This window comes from Penaeus japonicus, unplaced genomic scaffold, assembly GCF_977035675.1.
Source record: "Penaeus japonicus unplaced genomic scaffold, GWHDUDI00000001_assembly GWHDUDI00000039, whole genome shotgun sequence".
Taxonomy (NCBI): domain Eukaryota; kingdom Metazoa; phylum Arthropoda; class Malacostraca; order Decapoda; family Penaeidae; genus Penaeus; species Penaeus japonicus.
In genome coordinates this window covers 14,058,849-14,076,348 of record NW_028234441.1, presented here as the reverse complement: position 1 = coordinate 14,076,348, position 17,500 = coordinate 14,058,849, and the positions used below count along the sequence as shown (strand labels likewise).

General features: G+C 35.7%; 2 protein-coding genes across 3 annotated transcripts in view; one reads left to right on the top strand and one right to left on the bottom strand.

Annotated features, from left to right (window-relative positions):
• The window catches only part of LOC122246917 (transmembrane protein 222), a 12,358-nt gene extending 8,195 nt beyond the window's left edge, over positions 1–4,163 (top strand). The window contains exons 4-5 of one of the 2 annotated variants that reach the window (XM_043005749.2): positions 1–66; positions 382–4,163. The exon at positions 1–66 is cut by the window's left edge and continues 65 nt beyond it. In XM_043005749.2, coding sequence (XP_042861683.1) covers positions 1–66; positions 382–460 — 145 coding nt within the window. In that variant the 3' untranslated portion in view covers positions 461–4,163. The remainder of the gene's footprint in view (positions 67–381) is intronic. The other variant, XM_043005748.2, reaches the window with a different exon arrangement.
• A 9,892-nt stretch (positions 4,164–14,055) lies between these two features.
• Nt5c (5' nucleotidase C) overlaps positions 14,056–17,500 on the bottom strand; it is a 19,303-nt gene continuing 15,858 nt past the window's right edge. Inside the window, exons 5-7 of the mRNA XM_086533547.1 lie at positions 16,517–16,762; positions 15,901–16,052; positions 14,056–15,720 (exon numbers count right to left, since the gene is read on the bottom strand). Of these exons, the coding sequence (XP_086389673.1) occupies positions 15,516–15,720; positions 15,901–16,052; positions 16,517–16,762 (603 nt within the window). The 3' untranslated portion in view covers positions 14,056–15,515. The remainder of the gene's footprint in view (positions 15,721–15,900; positions 16,053–16,516; positions 16,763–17,500) is intronic.

Here is a 17,500-nt window from a genome sequence, read left to right as displayed (position 1 = left end):
CGGCTCTACCAAGTGGAACATGGTCAAGCTGTGTTTCCTCATGATGATCCATAGTAAATATGTCAGGTCAGTTGTGAGATCTCATTTATAAATCATAGATTGACTGTCCTTTTTGCTTATTATTTGTTAGTGGTGGCAGGGTATTGTGTGTCTTACATTGCAACCATATTTGCAACAAAACTTTACTATGATGGAAAGTTTATTATATAGTTAAGACATTTTTCAGATAGACCTTTCTTAGTTTCTTGTAACATGATTTATTCATACTCTAAAAAAAAAAAAAAAAAAAAAAAATCAATCAATCAATCAATCAATTATGAGGTCTTACTAGATGTAAATTTGTATATGGAAAGATTAAAAAATGTTCTTCTCACTGTACAGTTTCTGGGCCTTCGTGAAGACCTGGCTGCCCTTCCTCCTGATGGCCGGAGCTGTGACAGCACTGGTTCTTCTTGTTTAAAGGTCGCGCACGATGTCGAGGGACACATCCGTCCTCATAGATGCACACTTAGGGAGGGCATTTGTCACCGTTTGCGCTGGAGCTGTTTGGAATGTGTTCAGCTGGAGAAGTTGTCTGTCAATGAGTATTTATTGCTTTAGTGAGTAAGATCTAATTAGGATTGGAAATGTGCCAAGGTAGTTACTCTAGCGATGTGTTGATGAGTGATTTGATTGCATCATTCAGTAGCCTGATTATCCTATTTATGGTTATTATGAACAACATTGACTTACCGCATTGTAATTAATCATCAAAGGTTGATTTTTAAGGGTTGTAAGTATTTGAGTTCTTAAGAGAAGTTAATGAATTGTACTAGTTTTGATAGCATTAGAAGAAAAAATAGTTGAATTGGTTAGTGACAATGAGAAAGCAGGGATTAAAAGGATATTCCTGGATTTGTTTGTGTCTTCATTCTGTTCATAAAAGCTAAGTACTAATCTTGATGGTATTAAAAAAGGAAAGTTAAATGTTGTAAGAAAAATCATGAAAGGAGGAGGTATGACCTAATTTTATTTATTTGTGTCATGGTCTTTCTACCCTGGTGTTTTTTTGAAATCCATGGTCTGTCATGTGCAGTTTCAGAAGTCTGGATGTCATTCCTTAACTCCAGATGAATTAATGGCATTGTAACCCAAAGGCACTCAACCTTCTTACCTCCACAGATCCCCCTTGTGTCTACAAAAATATTATAGGGTCGCCTCAGGCCTAGAAGCTGTCATTACAGATATTTTGTAAATGGTATTTATGTGTGGGCATAGCAGGAAAAACTAGAAAAGGATATGAACTAATTGATAGTTCAGATTAATCTGATTATAGAATTAATTACTGAAAGTCAATGGAAATGAATAGGAGTACATGAGGAAGGAGAGAAACAGAAAATGAAAGCACTGTATGGAGGGGGAACCGCACACTTCATTACAATTTTCCTCAACCATCTGACTGTCACCCAAGTGGCTCTTTGGGGCTCCCTTGTGGTCAGTGGATCCCCATTTGAGAAACACTAGTGTGAGGGAGGCAAAGTTATTTACTTAATGTTATCAGGAGAGGAAGAAATGTAATGTAGAAAGGTAGAGCTAGTGGAAGAATCATGTACAATAGGAGTACTTGGAGAAAGCTCATAAAAAATGGCGACCCCGAATAGGGATAAGCTGAGAAGAAGAAGAAGAAGTGGAAGAATCATGTTATTTTATTTGACACTTTGGTAACAGGCATTTTCGCAGGGTCATATTACTTTTGTGAATTTGAATTTTTTCCTTTTGTTGAAATTATAAGCTCTTTATTTGTTCAATTATGTTGACCTACTATACCAAGTGCTGATTAGTATCTTTTTGGTAATATATGATATATAGACTTATTTCATACCATAAGTTTAGAAATTAATAGAAAACATACACATCTTAAGATGCCCAGCCCAGGTTAAACATCGTAAAATGTGGCTGCTATAATGATTATTTGTAAATTTGATTGTGTATTGCTTATATATCATTATCAGATTTTTTCTTTCCCTTTTTATAGATGGACTCACAAATAATATGCTCTCTCATGAAGGTTACATGTGTTTAGTTACTTGATTTTACACTTAATCTTTGCTTTGAGTGAGATTTTGACTTGTAAGCCTGTCCCAAAGGTGGAAGAATAATTAAGAGCAAATCCTGATAATGCAACTCTGAAGGATATAGAATTTTAATTATTACTCATATTCATTGATTGAGAGAAATACACCTCATGGACGTACTCTTATCCTTACTGATTGAGTAATGCAAACACGTCCAGTATTGTTGTTATTGTGTAATGTTTATCGTAATGTATTTACATTGTTTGTACAATGCTGTCTTTTTTTATGATCTATTGCACTAAGGATTACAAATATTGTATGTCTACATATCTGTCTTCAAGATTATAATTGTTTTTAGACTCTGTATTGAGAAGAAAGGCCTACACATGACCATAGAAAAACTTGAAAGTTGCTACATGATAGAAAGAAATATATATTTTTTTCTACCTCTCCTTTTTTTTCTTTATTTCATTTTCTTTCTTTTATGTTTTCTTTCTTTCTTAACCAAAGACCTTAAATACAATAGAATATTGAATGATTTAAGGACTAGAAGCATTTTCCTCCTACAGTAAATAGAGTTAAATTCATCTTCTTGATAATATTGTTGCAAAAAATGCCAGCTGACATGCAGCAAGGGTTCTGTTTTGTCTCAGCTTAGATCATGATAGATCAGTCGTCTTTAAATTTTCTTTCTCTTTTGATACTGCTGAACACTTACGTTAGATTAATTGAGTGCAAAAAAAAAAAAAAATAGGTTCTATGTGTGGTTTTGTCTGTCCACTGTGGTTGAAAGAAAGCATATCATTCATAAGCATTGTGCATAGTGAGGTTACTCCCCTGGTTGGCAAATATAATGGGAGCTTTTTGTGTGATGTAGTTGGATATATGACTGATGTGATTAATGAATAATGATAGGGTATAGGTATAGTATTTATTGGTGTATTTTGAAAAGTATTATTCAAAGTTTTGTTTTCTGCTTTTTTTTTTCTCTTTGTTTTTTGTTTTGAAGTCTACTTTTGCTGATTTATGTGTTGTAAAAATATATGGAGGTGCTCTAATGTTGTAAATATTTGTTACCTTTGATAGTGGTTTCCGATTATTGACTCCTCGCAGATGGGTTCTGTAATTTTACATATATACATATCTGATATTATGTATACATATCATGGCAAAATAAGTGCAATGCTTTGTGACATGCATATATGCCATGGCTCAGGTAGACCCAAACACTGATGACAAATACATGCATCAGAGGGTTTATATTGTGTTATTTGCTAAATATGTATGTCTTTGGTGTAGTATAATCCAGATCCAAATCATAATTATGATTGTTTTCATCTTTATGATAAAGTATTATTGACAAAATTAGTAGGTCAGTGTGTTTACACTTCTCTCAATTTTGATCCCATCTGGCATTGCACCAGAAGGGAGGATATCCGTGAGGTCAGTTTGTTACTTGACCTCAGATGACTGATCTGTTCTGGTCATTCTGTCTTGCCCACTCCGAGTTTCCACTTACCCCAGTTACTTCAACTCCTCCCAAAAAGATAAGAATTGAGGTACAAGTGATATCTATGATTATGACATTTCTGGAATTATACTGAAGTTGCAGGCAATAACAGATGGTAAGGAAAGGGGTGCCTCCTAGTACCAATTATAAACATGCACCACTTGTGACTAATTTCAGTAAAGGATTAATACATCTATTTTCTGTCTTTCTTTGTCATTACAGATGTTCCTTACAGTATGGATCTATCAAATATATCAAATATATGACTGTCTGCGAGGAGTTCATCGATTTCTATTCTGTTGCTTTATTTTTCTGTTTGGAATCTTTGCCAAATGTATAGACTCAAATGATATTGTAAATGCTAGATAACATCTGCCAGGTTGTATTATTGTATCAAGCAGAGAGATTCAATGTGTTATAAGGGTTTCAGTTTTGATAATGGTCAGGACTGTACATAATTGCAGAAGGAACTTGAAAATGAAGTCAGGAAGTTGCATGTCATGATTGTGGATTTACAGAGATTTTGCAAAATACAATTTTTTTACCAACTTCAAAACTTGCAAAAGGGGTATTTGTCTGAAGAATGTAATGTTTAATCTGCAGTAAGCTCTTTCATTACCTTTCAGAAAGAAGTGATGTACTATTGCCAAGCATTTGATGAAAATTTAATTTAAACCACTTTTCCCAAATTTATGTAAATAGGAACCAGATCACTGTAGCTGTTGTGTTAAAGTACTCTGATGCCGGAAGTTGTCTCTTCATTATTCATTGTCATCACTGAGTAAAATCTCTTTTGCTAGAGATGTGGACATAGAGTGGCCATCTACCCCCTCTTGCTACTGTCTACAGATCACTGCCAACTTTGCTTTAACAGTCAGTAAATCTTGAGCATATATAATTATCATACCATTTTTTTTTCTTCTTTTTATTCACAGGTTTGTTGACTGCTAGCTTCATGCTACTGGAGTAGATAGTGCACATTAGTATTATATAATTGAAAATGATGTATTTTCAGAAATTCAGTTAATTTTTCAATTATTCCTTCCAAACAAAGTACAATCATAGAAGAAACAAGGAACATATTTCCTTAGAAATACCTTTGTTACAAAGTTGCTCTTCTTAGATAAATCTTTTTCCTTTAATGCCTTTTTTTAATTATATGCAAGTCATATGCATGCAACTGGAATGAAGACAGCGGATCAGAGATTGGTTGCTCTATTTTTGGGTTATTTTATTGAAATGTACCTTCTGTAATTATATTTATTTAAGAATGTGTTCTCTGTACACAATTTGATTTTTAAACCTTTGGATTTTAATGTTACAAACAAGATATAAAAACAAAGACAATTTTAGCTAATGATTTTGAATGAGTTTAGCTGATTGGTATTATTATTATTAATGTTTACCTCTTTAGTTTTTGTTTACCACAGTGACAAGAAGACAATCAAATTTAGCTTCATAGAAATGTACTATGAGTAGTGTTTATTTTGACCAAAAGAAAGAAAGGTTTAAAAGAAAATAAACAAGTTCATAAAATGTACTTTATGCATTTTGAGGAAAATTTTGTGAGTATTACAGATTTCTCATGAATGCTTACTTGAAATGTGGCAGTTACATCTCTTGTGTTGTAAAGTTATTGACTCATTGCGGACGGGTGTCATGATGTATATGACGTATATGATGTATATGTATATGACAACGGGCGTCATGACATACATGATGTTCAGGGATTTTAGATCATGTGCTATTTTATTGTGCTATGAGTAAAGAGTGAGTGAGAATGACAATTGCAGTTATAATTACTATAATTACTGTAATATTAAGATAACTTATGTGCAAAAGCTAGATGGCACCACTTTCTCCTAGCACCAGCAGGAGAGAGAGCCTTGAATGGCACCCATCCACAGTCTCTAGTAAGCACTATCTTTGTAGAATGATGGCACACAGCAAGTTGACTACCTCTTGCTCTAAAGTACTGCCAATGAAGGATGTGCAGGCAGAATGAGAAGAGGAAGGTTTACTCAAACCATACCCAGTGTTTAAAATGTGCTCCTGTGCCAATATGGATGCCTTTTACTGTGGCACTCACAGTCACAAGCACAGGTTTCCTTCCTCTTCCCTACCTCTTCTTGTTATCTTCATTGTAGGTGGTTATATGTTTTATATTTGGTCATGACAGCACAAAAATATGAAAAATTAAAGTTGCTTTTTGTCCTCCCATAAGACAGCAATACTTCTATCACAATGAGTATAAAGAAAATAATGCTGAAAGGGATCATATACTACAATTTTAGTCATCTGTAGCATTGATAGAGCCTGTCATATGGCACATGTAAGTCTCTAAATGCAATAAAATACATACAAAATAAAATACAAAAACGGCTCTAGTTTTACAGTGAATGACTGAAAGAGAGTGGGAAGATTTTAATTATGTTACTTCAAGCTGCCTTGCTTCGAAATAAAACCCATCCTGGAGACGGCAAGTGAATCTATCCCCTGTCTGCAATGGGTTAATTCTTTTATAAACTTTTTTTTAAAAATAAAACATGCTGTATCAGAGAAAAAAAAATTGGGGGATATGCATAATACATACAGTTATTTTTTTGTTGTAATACTTGTTCAACTTTGCAAGTTATTTCTGTTTTCATTGTTAATTTGTTTGTTTTATTTTAAGAAGCAATTTGACTGGTCGGAGAAAACAGTAGAGTTAGAAAGTTTACCTTCTGATTCGAAAGTGATGTATAAGCTAGTCTTCCTGTTTGGGGACAAAGAGAGTGTATGCAGGTTATACTAATGGTAGTTTAATTTTAGGGCTGTAAAAAGAAAGGAAAAGGCATATTAAATATGTACGCTTTCTAATGTAAGATGAAACTGATCCATGATGACTTGGTAAGTGAATAAGGAGAAGATCAGAAGCAAAATCTTGCTATACTGGCTATGTCCGCTTACGGGCCGAGTCGTGCTTGACGTCATGATGCCTTCTAACGCTGTGATGGTTATGGGTGTTAGAGCTGGTAGTTGCTAAGATATTGTAGGGGATGTGTATCACCATCAACAGATACTTCCCTGTGTATCTTTTGAGTTTTACAAATATTGAAATAAGGACTGTATACTTTGGTATTAAGAAAGATATTTTCATAGATTTATTGAAAAAAAAGAAACTTGGGGTTGCATTCATGTATTTATTAAATTTCTGTGATATCAGAGATGGGCTCGATTATTGCAGAGCACAGAAAGGCATCATGACGTTACATATAAGCCATAGTATACTTCCATTTAGATTCCAAAGCGTTTATATAAAAAGGATCAAAAAAAGAAAAATCATGTCTGGTCATATCACTCCTTATGTTATGAGTTAGAAAACACTAGATTTAAGAAAGATAAGATTAACCTAATCTTGATGTAGGTGGCTCCTTGTGTGTTTAACTGTTTATTTATTTTTAATTTTTATTTGAACCCATTCACGCCAGTCGTGATTCTGGCTTTGAATGGTTGTAATGCCAGGGTTTTCAAACGGATAAGCCTAACACCTCGAGATTCTTGGGCGCACAAGCTGCAAGCCTGGGCTGCCCGCTTGCTCACCCCGAGCGCCGGCCTTGCCCAGATATCTTGTTACCCGAGTCAGATACAAAAACCATGAAATGTGACAGCACGTCATTCGGCGTGAATGGGTTAATTGATAATTATACTTTTATATCAAGACTGCACTTTGTTATGTTGTTGTGTCGTATGAAGTTTATAACAGTTGAAACAAGAACAAGACTGTCTTCTTTTAATTAGCTAATTTAATCACTTTTGTTTCTTTTCATTTTCTAAAAGTGGCTCTTTTTATTTTGGTGCTGTTGTAATGTGCAATTATTATGTTGTATTTCCTTTCCCTTTATTTATGCAAATCTGGAGACATTATTTGTATGCTTTGAGAGTGTCAGGGCTACTAATGTATTTCTGTATCAACAAAAATTATTGTTAATATTTCTTTGAATATCCTAATGTTCTTACTTTATCTTACCATTAGCATCTAATCATTCACTTAAAGGGGCTACAGCTGTGATAGTAGCATGGCCACATCCACACTTTGTTTTCAACCATTAGGGTTCGGCTTGGCTTGGGTGCCGGAAGGAGGCCTAGCCCACCTGGCTTTCATGTCTGGTCACTTTGCCAAAGCCACAACTTTTGAGGTTTTCCCACAGGCTGGCTCCTGGTGGGACAACCTGATGGGAGGAAGTTAAGTCAAGCATCTGTACAGCCTGAGCTTGCAGTCCCGGATTGTGTGAGAAACTGGCTCTAAGCTGGTCTCGTGGTGAAGCTGTTGGTGGGACACACGATCCAGTCAATTAAATTTAAAGAGCCTGCTGCAAAGACATGTTGACAGGGCATCAAGACATGACTCCAAGGCATGAAGCAGAGTCCAGGATTTTGGTGTTGCACAGTGTAACTGGCAATGTTAGGGCCTTGATGACATACAACTTGATCCTGTACAGGTATGTACATTCACTACTAATTTTTTCCCATCAGGCCAATCCATCTATTGACCTTCTAGTCACTTATGAACTATACTTCCAAGATATATAAAGTTCAGAGTGAATTTCAAGTCCTCACTGCAAACTCATATTGATGAAGCAGGTTCTCTTAGCTGGATCTTTATTCAGAAAACCATTAAACCCAAGGGCCTCTGTCCCTGTTACAGGTACTGAGAGCTACTGCTGGTCTCCAAAGACTCGGACAGTACAGCAACATAATTAGCGAAGTTAGGGTTTGAAATAATAATATTACCCGTTATTGCCCTGCACTTATTTTAGATGTCAGCTATACCTAGTATCCAATTCATGAAAATGTTGAAAAGCATTTATGCACGGACAGGTTCTGATCTTCTTCATAAATTTGCAGGAAAGAAACTAGACATGCTCTCACTAGACCCTACAGCACCTTCAGTACCAAAGTATAGGTTTGCTGTTTTAATCATTGAAGAGATTTCACTGAACCTCAGAGTCATAGATAGTAATTCATGATATAACAATTCATATGCCTTCTCTAGATGACTCTTTACAATGACTCGCATGTCTAATGTGGAAGTGTAAGTGTAAGGTATGAATGTGGATTGCCATGGTCTTGTACCTTAACAGGTGGGCTCACATGCATCTCGGAAGGATGAGAGGAAACACCTAGCCTAGTACACTGTCCCACTACAGTCCAAGGGATCCCCTTTCCCCCTTCCGCAGGTCCACAGGAATGGTACCAGACTGGCAGACATCAAGTTCACTGTAAGAACTCAATAATTAACCCACTCACGACGGGGGCATTCCAGCCTTGCATGTCACAATGCCGAGGCTTTTGAATGAGCGGTACAGTAGTGTACCACCCGTCCAGAGAGGGTTAAGTGGGCATTCCACAAATACTTACCACACCTCAACTTGGAGATTGTTTCCCAGGGAGGAAATCATTGCTGATCCATCATTGATCAGGCACTGGGATCATGACAACTCATGCCCCTTGCTAATTGTTGGTTGCTTAACCCAAAACAACTGTTGAAAGCACTTGGCTCAGTTTGATATCACATCATCACCCCATCAAATTCTGAGATGATCTAGCCATCTGTAAAATAATAGCCAGACCTGTAGGGATGGCTTGGCATTCATCTTTGTTTGACCCAGTAGACAGGGCAAAAACACATTGTATATTTTTTCTCTTTTATTCAAAAATGCAATTTCTGAAATGATGTTCCTTGTTGCTCCTCAACTGTGTCCTAGTAATATCCACCTGAAATTGATATGGTTCCATCACTAGGAATGTACTTATTTTGGGAAATTTCTCTCTAGTGTAATAATGGATCTGTCTACAGCAACACTAGGTTACAAAGGAAAGAAGAAAGTCCATGGGTTATGTAAGTACATCTATAATCTATACTTTTATTTGCATTAAAAATATTAAGCATCTCAAATCTTTATTTAATTAAAAAGTTGTTGTTGTCAATTTCAGGATCCATAAAAAAACAAAGAACAAACAAAAAAATACAACATGCATTAGAATAAAATGATTTGGCTATTTATATGTACATACCTATATAATAGTGAAAAACTACCTACCTCCATTCAAATACAGTATTTTCCATGGTTCCCAGTTTTTTATGAAAACTATATTCCCATACTTTTTCCCAGATTCTCTCAACTAAGTCACTATACTCACTGTATCCTGAATTGTCAGAGACATTATACAATGAGAAGACTGTTAGAATATGAGACAAAATTTAAAAGACAAATTTCTCTCATGGAATGACCATATTTCCTGACTTTTTCCCAATTTTAGGCCTTTATTTTTTGTTTTTTTATCAAAGTTCCTGACTTTTTTTCCTTAACTGGAATATGGAGACACTAATTTTCCAGGGTTTGCCCAATTTTCAGGATGTTTGGAAACCTTACTTTAGAACTTTAATCAGTAGTAGATGCTATCATAGTAATAGGTTCACCAAGAATAATAATTTCAGCAAAGAATAAAGTAATCCTATTTCTTGTTCTTCTGCTATCCTTCTCCTCCTCGCTCTCATCTTAGCTACAATGCAAGCAGTTGAATCTTCTAGCAACATTTTTTTTTTTTTTTTTTTTGAACACCACATCAGTATTGGTAGGTAGTCCTCAACAGCGTAAAGTGATTGTAACTTGGGTGTGACAAATTGAGAACTGAATATCTGGCAACACTAAGAACAGCGGAATAGTTCAGCTATTATGAACTTGATGACTATAAAATTTTATTTTTGACCGTGTAGTAGTGTTCAGGAGCGAGTGGTGATTTACTGACATGTGAATTCATTGATACTTTTTCTTTTGTATATATAATTTGCAAGCAGCAGTAAATAAAAAAAAAATATTATCAAAGCTACATTCAACTCTCAACCTAATTTCACATTTTAAACTATAGGTGACATTTTTTTTATTTTTTTTATTAATATTCATGATATTGGAAGGTACTTCCATGACTTCCTTTTACAAGTAACACAGACAAAAGGAGAAAGTAAGGTACCACATACACTATATACAATTACTTTGGATTCCAGTAAATGACCATAGGCAATAATTTCTCAAAGTAAAAAATTGCACAATTCAAAGAAAACAGAAGTGTCATAACTTGATGATGCTTAGTTGAGAATTAGTACGCCTTTGGAATAATGATAAAACAAGAACTAATAAATAATGAAGTCTCCAACCTTGTGCCTATTATCAACTGGTAGCTTTAGTGAAGTGCAATAATTCCTATTCATTTATCTATTCTTTAAGGAGGTTCCTTGCCCATGATCTGAGTACTTGATTTTGTCTGTCAGAGCCTGATGTTAGATTAAAGGTGTTGTCAAAGGTTCATGGAAATTAAAGAGAAAAACTCAAGAACATTCATTATAAATATACTATGTTTTGTTTCATAAATACTGAGATCCACTTACAGTAGAAATATGTATTCATGTACATATATTTATAAATATATTTTCATGGTTAAAAGTAGAAAACAAAAAACAAAAAAATCTACAGCACTAACAGATGAGTAAAATTCTATTCATAAATGATAGAAATTCTAATGCTTGTACATTAGCATCGTATGCTTTATTGCCTTTTAAGGAGAGTTCTCTTTTGTTGTTTTCCTTTTACCAACACTTTATATTACATACATATATGCAATGTAAACAAAGCATTAACATGAATCTTGTGCATCTCATGCACACTGATGCAAAACAACAGGTGTAAAACTTACGAAACTTAACTTAACTTATTGCCAGACTTCAAAGGAGCATCTTACAACAAACATCTGGTTGCTTCAAGCAAAACCTTGTGACCTTCATCACCCATTGCAATAGTGGTATTTTGTAAAGGCTTGCAATTGCAACATCGACTTCAACTCCATTGCACTGATACCAATTTATAATCCCTTTTTTCCAGTTCAAAAAGCACAAGTTTGAATGCACTGTCAGCCTGCTCTGGGGTTGCATTGCTATGGGTTAGCTGACTACTACAAAATATGGGTTTATATACCTTGGATTTGATTGTATTCTCTTTATGGAGGAATACCAATCAACTTGTGCTCTTTTCTCATAATCTCAAGTGTTTTTTTCTTAGGTAGATTAATCAATGAAGCAGTTGATCCAAAAAAATTATAAAAAATGTAAGACTTTGCAAGATGCTGAAATGGTGAGCTTGATTAATGTTGCAAAAAAGTTGTGACAAACTAACATGGTGAATGGGTTTAGTTATTTCACATTTTTGTTAATAAAATACATATAAAAAGACCATGAACACCGTTACTTTCATAAAACGTATGTTTAAAAGAATAGGAAAAAAAGATTATGGAAAAATATACAATACCCCAAGAAATAGTTAAGATTGCAAAATAAGTAAGACAATTCTATACAATGAGACATTACAAAAAACATTGAGAATTGTACATTGTACAACAAAAATTAACATAAAAAAAAAAAAATAAATAAAAAAGTGAACTGCAAAAGAAAAACCTGAGACATTAATAAGTTCTCAAGGGGGTGGGGTGGACACAATCAATCAATCAATCACAAGAAGAGAGTCGACAGCGAGGTAGATAGTTGGACGCTGAGGGATCCTTGGACTTGTTGCCTTGAGATTCTTATGAACACTGGGAACGTGACATTGTAACAAATTCAAATCAGGTAGCAAAAAAAAAAAAAAAAAAGAAAAAGACAACATTTCAACATAATGGAAGACCTTGAATAATGTTACTCAAACTTATGAACAGTGGGACATGAATGGAGAGTTTAATACATGATTAAATTAATTTGATTCTAGTGCCATAGCTCTGTGCACTCCAAAAAGCATTGTGCAAAAATACAGTATCTTTTGAGCTATTTTCTCAAATATAAATTACCTCCATTCTACTCATAATGATAAGAAAGTGCTCATGGATATAAAATTAACCAGTGAAAATTCTACAAGCCACCTTCTGATCTAACCGAACACCCACTTAATAAAGCTTTTATTACCCAACACACCACAGTTCTAAAAATGATAACTTATAGCTAGACCCAACACTAAGGAAAGGCAGTCATGTAATTGTGGTACACCATTGTGACATGAAATACACTGCTTGATAATCCTAATGCTTACACTGGCACATTTGAAAAAAAAAATCATCCTTGTAATATAACCACTGCTACTGTCTTAGCCATCACACAACATTTCTAAAGAAGTGAAAAAGACAATGCCATGTTGGCAAAGTGGCAGACACACCCATTATAGACAAAAAAATAAACTTGTTTAGCAAAGAGAGGGATTCTCTGTCATCATTACCCAATACTTGACATCCAACTGTAGCAATTAAGTATTCCTACATAAAGATGTCATAGGTCACAACCATCTACTTATCTCTGAACACTATGATGCTGACTAGGTGAAGTTTTCGCTCAAAGATCATACACTTACATCTCAAACTTTTCTCATCATGAACACAGACTTCTTACTACCCTCTACAAGATATACAAGTTACACAAACAGACACAGAGACAGCATCACCAAAGCAAACACCACCTTGGGAATAATGGCATTAGCTACCGTAATGTACATGTCTCATCTATGGTCAGTGGGGAAAAAGTTCCTCTATTCAAAATTGGAAACAAATAAATTGTGAGTCCCACCTTTATGTTTTTTGATTGCTAATTTAGGAAAAATGAAGATAGGAAGGAAGGAACAGAAATTACTATAATAGTAATAACAATGTCAATGATCATAAGTCATAATCATCATAATAACCATAATTACAATATTAACCTATTGTGTATGGGTGTCAAGACATACATGTTGGCACCGATTAGGCCTAAGATACGGGTATCAATATGTACATGACGTGACATTGGGATCTGCTCACAGTTGAAGCACGCACACAGTCATAAAGTATTATGGCTGTAACGGCACTAGCTCCAGAGCTACAGGGTTCCAAAGTCAGCCTAAACTCATATTTTATGATGTATTTATGGAAAAATATTGTTTGGGCTAGTCTGCACTACCCGGAGGTCGGAGAAAACCCTTGCCCCATCCCTGTAATTTTCAGCTGGTACTGCTAGTGTCCTAGACTGCCCGCCTAGACAACCAGTTAGGTTGTTAGGCGCCCTGTTGGCAATGGGTTAATCATGATAAAAACAATTATCATAATCATTATAACAACAATGGTAATAATAATAATAATAAAAATCACTTACTGCATGACAAATTTAAAATAGAAAATTAAAATGGAATCTTCATATCTTTAGACTCAAATTAAGGAATCTGATTTTACCCCTTAACCCACTCACGCCGGATGACGTGCTGACACGTTTCGTGGTTTTTGCGTCCGACGCCGCCGACGAGATATCTGGCCAAGGCCCGCCGCCGGGGGCTCGGAGCGTGAGCCCCCAGGCTCGCGGCGCCGCGGTGCCGAGAATCGAAGCAGAAGATGATGCGCGTCGAAACCTCGTATATAGCGACCGTCGTGCAAAGCCGATGCCCCCCGGCGTGAATGGGTTAATAGATACCTGATGGAGGAGGAACTTTTCATGAATGCTGTATTTGTTTGTTTGTCTGTTTAAATATATTATCTTCTTACATCTGATTTCTTTTAAGTCATTGTAATGGAGAATGTATTGTCTTGTAACCTGACAATAATATTTTTTAAAATAATGATTTGAATGAGTTCTCATTACAGGTTTAAACCTCACAAACACAAACAATGAGGACATCATCATCAATTAATTACATTGATAACATTAATAAAAAGAAGAATACTGTCAATGATAATAATAATACTATCAATGATAATAAAAACAAAAATGGTAATAATAATAATGAAAAAAAAAGCGTTGATAATAATAATGTTACATACTAATACAAATAACAGCTACCAATAATAAAAATCATGTTACGTTGATTATAATACTAATAATAACAAATTGATAATAATGATAACCCTTACTTTCTAGTTATCATAAATACCATCATTATCATAAATATAATAAAATATATAAATGAAACTCAGAACAATGACAATAACAATTTTCAATGTTATGTCAATAGAATATGACAAATTTATAATTCAAAATCAAACTGATAATATGCACGTCTTTGTCAACTACTGAACAGAATGAATTGCAGCAAATGCATATCAATAAGAATGCAGAATTGAACAAAGGACGAGATGTAACTTTCATGTTTTGAAAACCTCTTGAAACGTGTCAATTACATGTCTTGTTTTGAAGTTGCTCATTCTCATCCATACGTTTACTACAACTACTACTGCTTTCAATGCTTAGGATGATAAGTATAATACAAGAAATAACGAGCAATAAGAACAGAAGCAATACTAATCATAAAAACTTTTTGCTTCTGATAATACTGATCTAAAAATAATGATGAAAATAATAATCGTGATAATAAGCATTATAATAATAATGATAAAAATTGAAGTAATAATAACAACAACTATAATTGTCATAGTAACTACCATTATCATTACCTTTACAATTATGAAATTACTAATAACAACTGTAATTCTAATGATAATGGCAACAAAACAAAAAAATATATCTTATAAAAAGTATCCCACAAAAATCCCCTCCAGAACAACCAGACCTTAACTACAGCACCAAAAATAGACGATCTTACTAATCTCAGTAACCAGTAATTTCAACCTCCCTTTCCTTTCTTGTGTCTTTCCTTTTATGATCTTCCTCTGGCATTTAAGCTTTCCTGTCTTCTCTGATGTAAGGTTCTTATCCTTTTCTTAACCTGGTATCTCCATTTATCTTCCTTTCCTGAGTCTTTTCTCCCTCTTTAATCAGTTCTCTCTATCTCCTGTATCTATTTCTCTATCTCTATCCTACATCTCTTTTCTCCTTTTCTCGATTTCCTTCGGCAGACGATGCAATGCTTTGGAAGTGTCAATTATTTGTTGCCTCACAGCCTTGCAACGCCCCTTTAGACGAAGAGCGACTTGTACTCGTGTGGCAGAACACCTCTTCTCGGATAGAAGGTGTGGTTGATGCTGTAGTCGTTCAGGTTGGAGAGGCGAGAGGTGTAGATGTCGGCGAAACGGAAGAGACGCCGTGAAAAGTACGTGGGGTTGTCATGGGTTCGGAAGACACTGCCAAAGTGGGGGTTGAACAGCTCCTTGGTCTTCTTCCTGTGGAACAGAATTAAATTTTGTTGTTGATAACTAGACATCTGAATAAATCAACATAAAGGGCTTATCCAGTTCCAAAATATCTGAGCCAAAAATTTAACAAAAGCTAACACACACACACAAAAACACACACACACACACACACACACACACACACACACACTACAACCACAATCCTACCTCAGTTGATCCCTCTCCTCCTCCCACTTCTCAATCATCTTGCGAGATTCTTCGTCCTCAAAATCCTGGCTGCTTTCTATCAAGCTCTGAAGGATCATCAGCCAGCCACTCATCCTCTTGTAATCGTCTGAGTTTAGACACTGTATCTCATACTGTAAAATGGACGTATTAGTAATGTCTATTATCTATTTATCTAAGAACATTAGATAAGCATGCATTTGTTTAGATATTATAACAACCGTAGAATAATTCATTTACATATAAAATATAAAATGGAAAAACATCTGTGTAATAAATAATGTAGAAAAAATTTAGGTATGCCTACCAATTAGGCATTCAATAAACTTATCTAAACAGTTTCAGCAAGATAATATTACTATCATTTACTATTTACTTTGAAACCAAAACCAGTAACTGTCATCAAACAAATAAACAAAATAAAAAGAAAAGAAGGACAAAGAACAAAGAAAACCACATGCTGGGAGAAGAAAAAGAAGTAGAATAAGAAGGTAATACAAAAAGAAAGAAGAAAAAAAAAATATATATATAAATAAATAAATAAATAAATAAATTGAAACGCTCCTTCCGACCTCCAACAACAGAAAAACATCCTTACGTCCAGCTCCCAGAGGATGGCTCCCGTTCTCCAGCCGTGATTGAGGGACACATCAGCCAGGTCACTGTAAGGATGGTCGCCAAAGTATAATACCTGCTGCCCTTGCCATCCCTTCAGTTCCTGCAGGCGCTTGAGATTACCCTGGAAGGTAAGTAGCGTTTGGTGAAGTCTGGTGATACATATGAATTGGGAAATGTGGGTAGTGGTGGAGAAGGAATAGGATGGGGAGGAGGAGGAAGGGAGGGAAGAGAAGAGGAAGAGGAAGAGGAAGAGGAAGAAGAAGAGGAGGAGGAAGGGGGAAGAGAAAAAGAGGAGGAGGGGGGGAAGGGAGAGAAAAGGAGGAGATAGGGGAAAAGGAGGAAGAGAGGAGGAAGAGGAGGAGAAGTTGGAGGAGGAGGGGGAAAGTAGGAGGAGGAGGAGAAACAGGATAAGTGGAGGAACTAGTAAAGGAAGAGGAGAAGGAACAGGAGGAGGGAAAGGCAGAGAAAAAAGGAAGTGGAGGAGGAGGAGGTAGGAAAGAAAGAGGAGGAGGGAAAAGGGGAGGGAGAGGGAAAGAAGGAGGAGGAGGAGGAAGAGGAGGGAATGGAGGAAGAGGAAGAGGAAGAGGAAGAGGAAGAGGAAGAGGAAGAGGAAGAGGAAGAGGAAGAGGAAGAGGAAGAGGAAGAGGAAGAGGAAGAGGAAGAGGAAGAGGAAGAGGAAGAGGAAGAGGAAGAGGAAGAGGAAGAGGAAGAGGAAGAGGAAGAGGAAGAGGAAGAGGAAGAGGAAGAGGAAGAGGAAGAGGAAGAGGAAGAGGAAGAGGAAGAGGAAGAGGAAGAGGAAGAGGAAGAGGAAGAGGAAGAGGAAGAGGAAGAGGAAGAGGAAGAGGAAGAGGAAGAGGAAGAGGAAGAGGAAGAGGAAGAGGAAGAGGAAGAGGAAGAGGAAGAGGAAGAGGAAGAGGAAGAGGAAGAGGAAGAGGAAGAGGAAGAGGAAGAGGAAGAGGAAGAG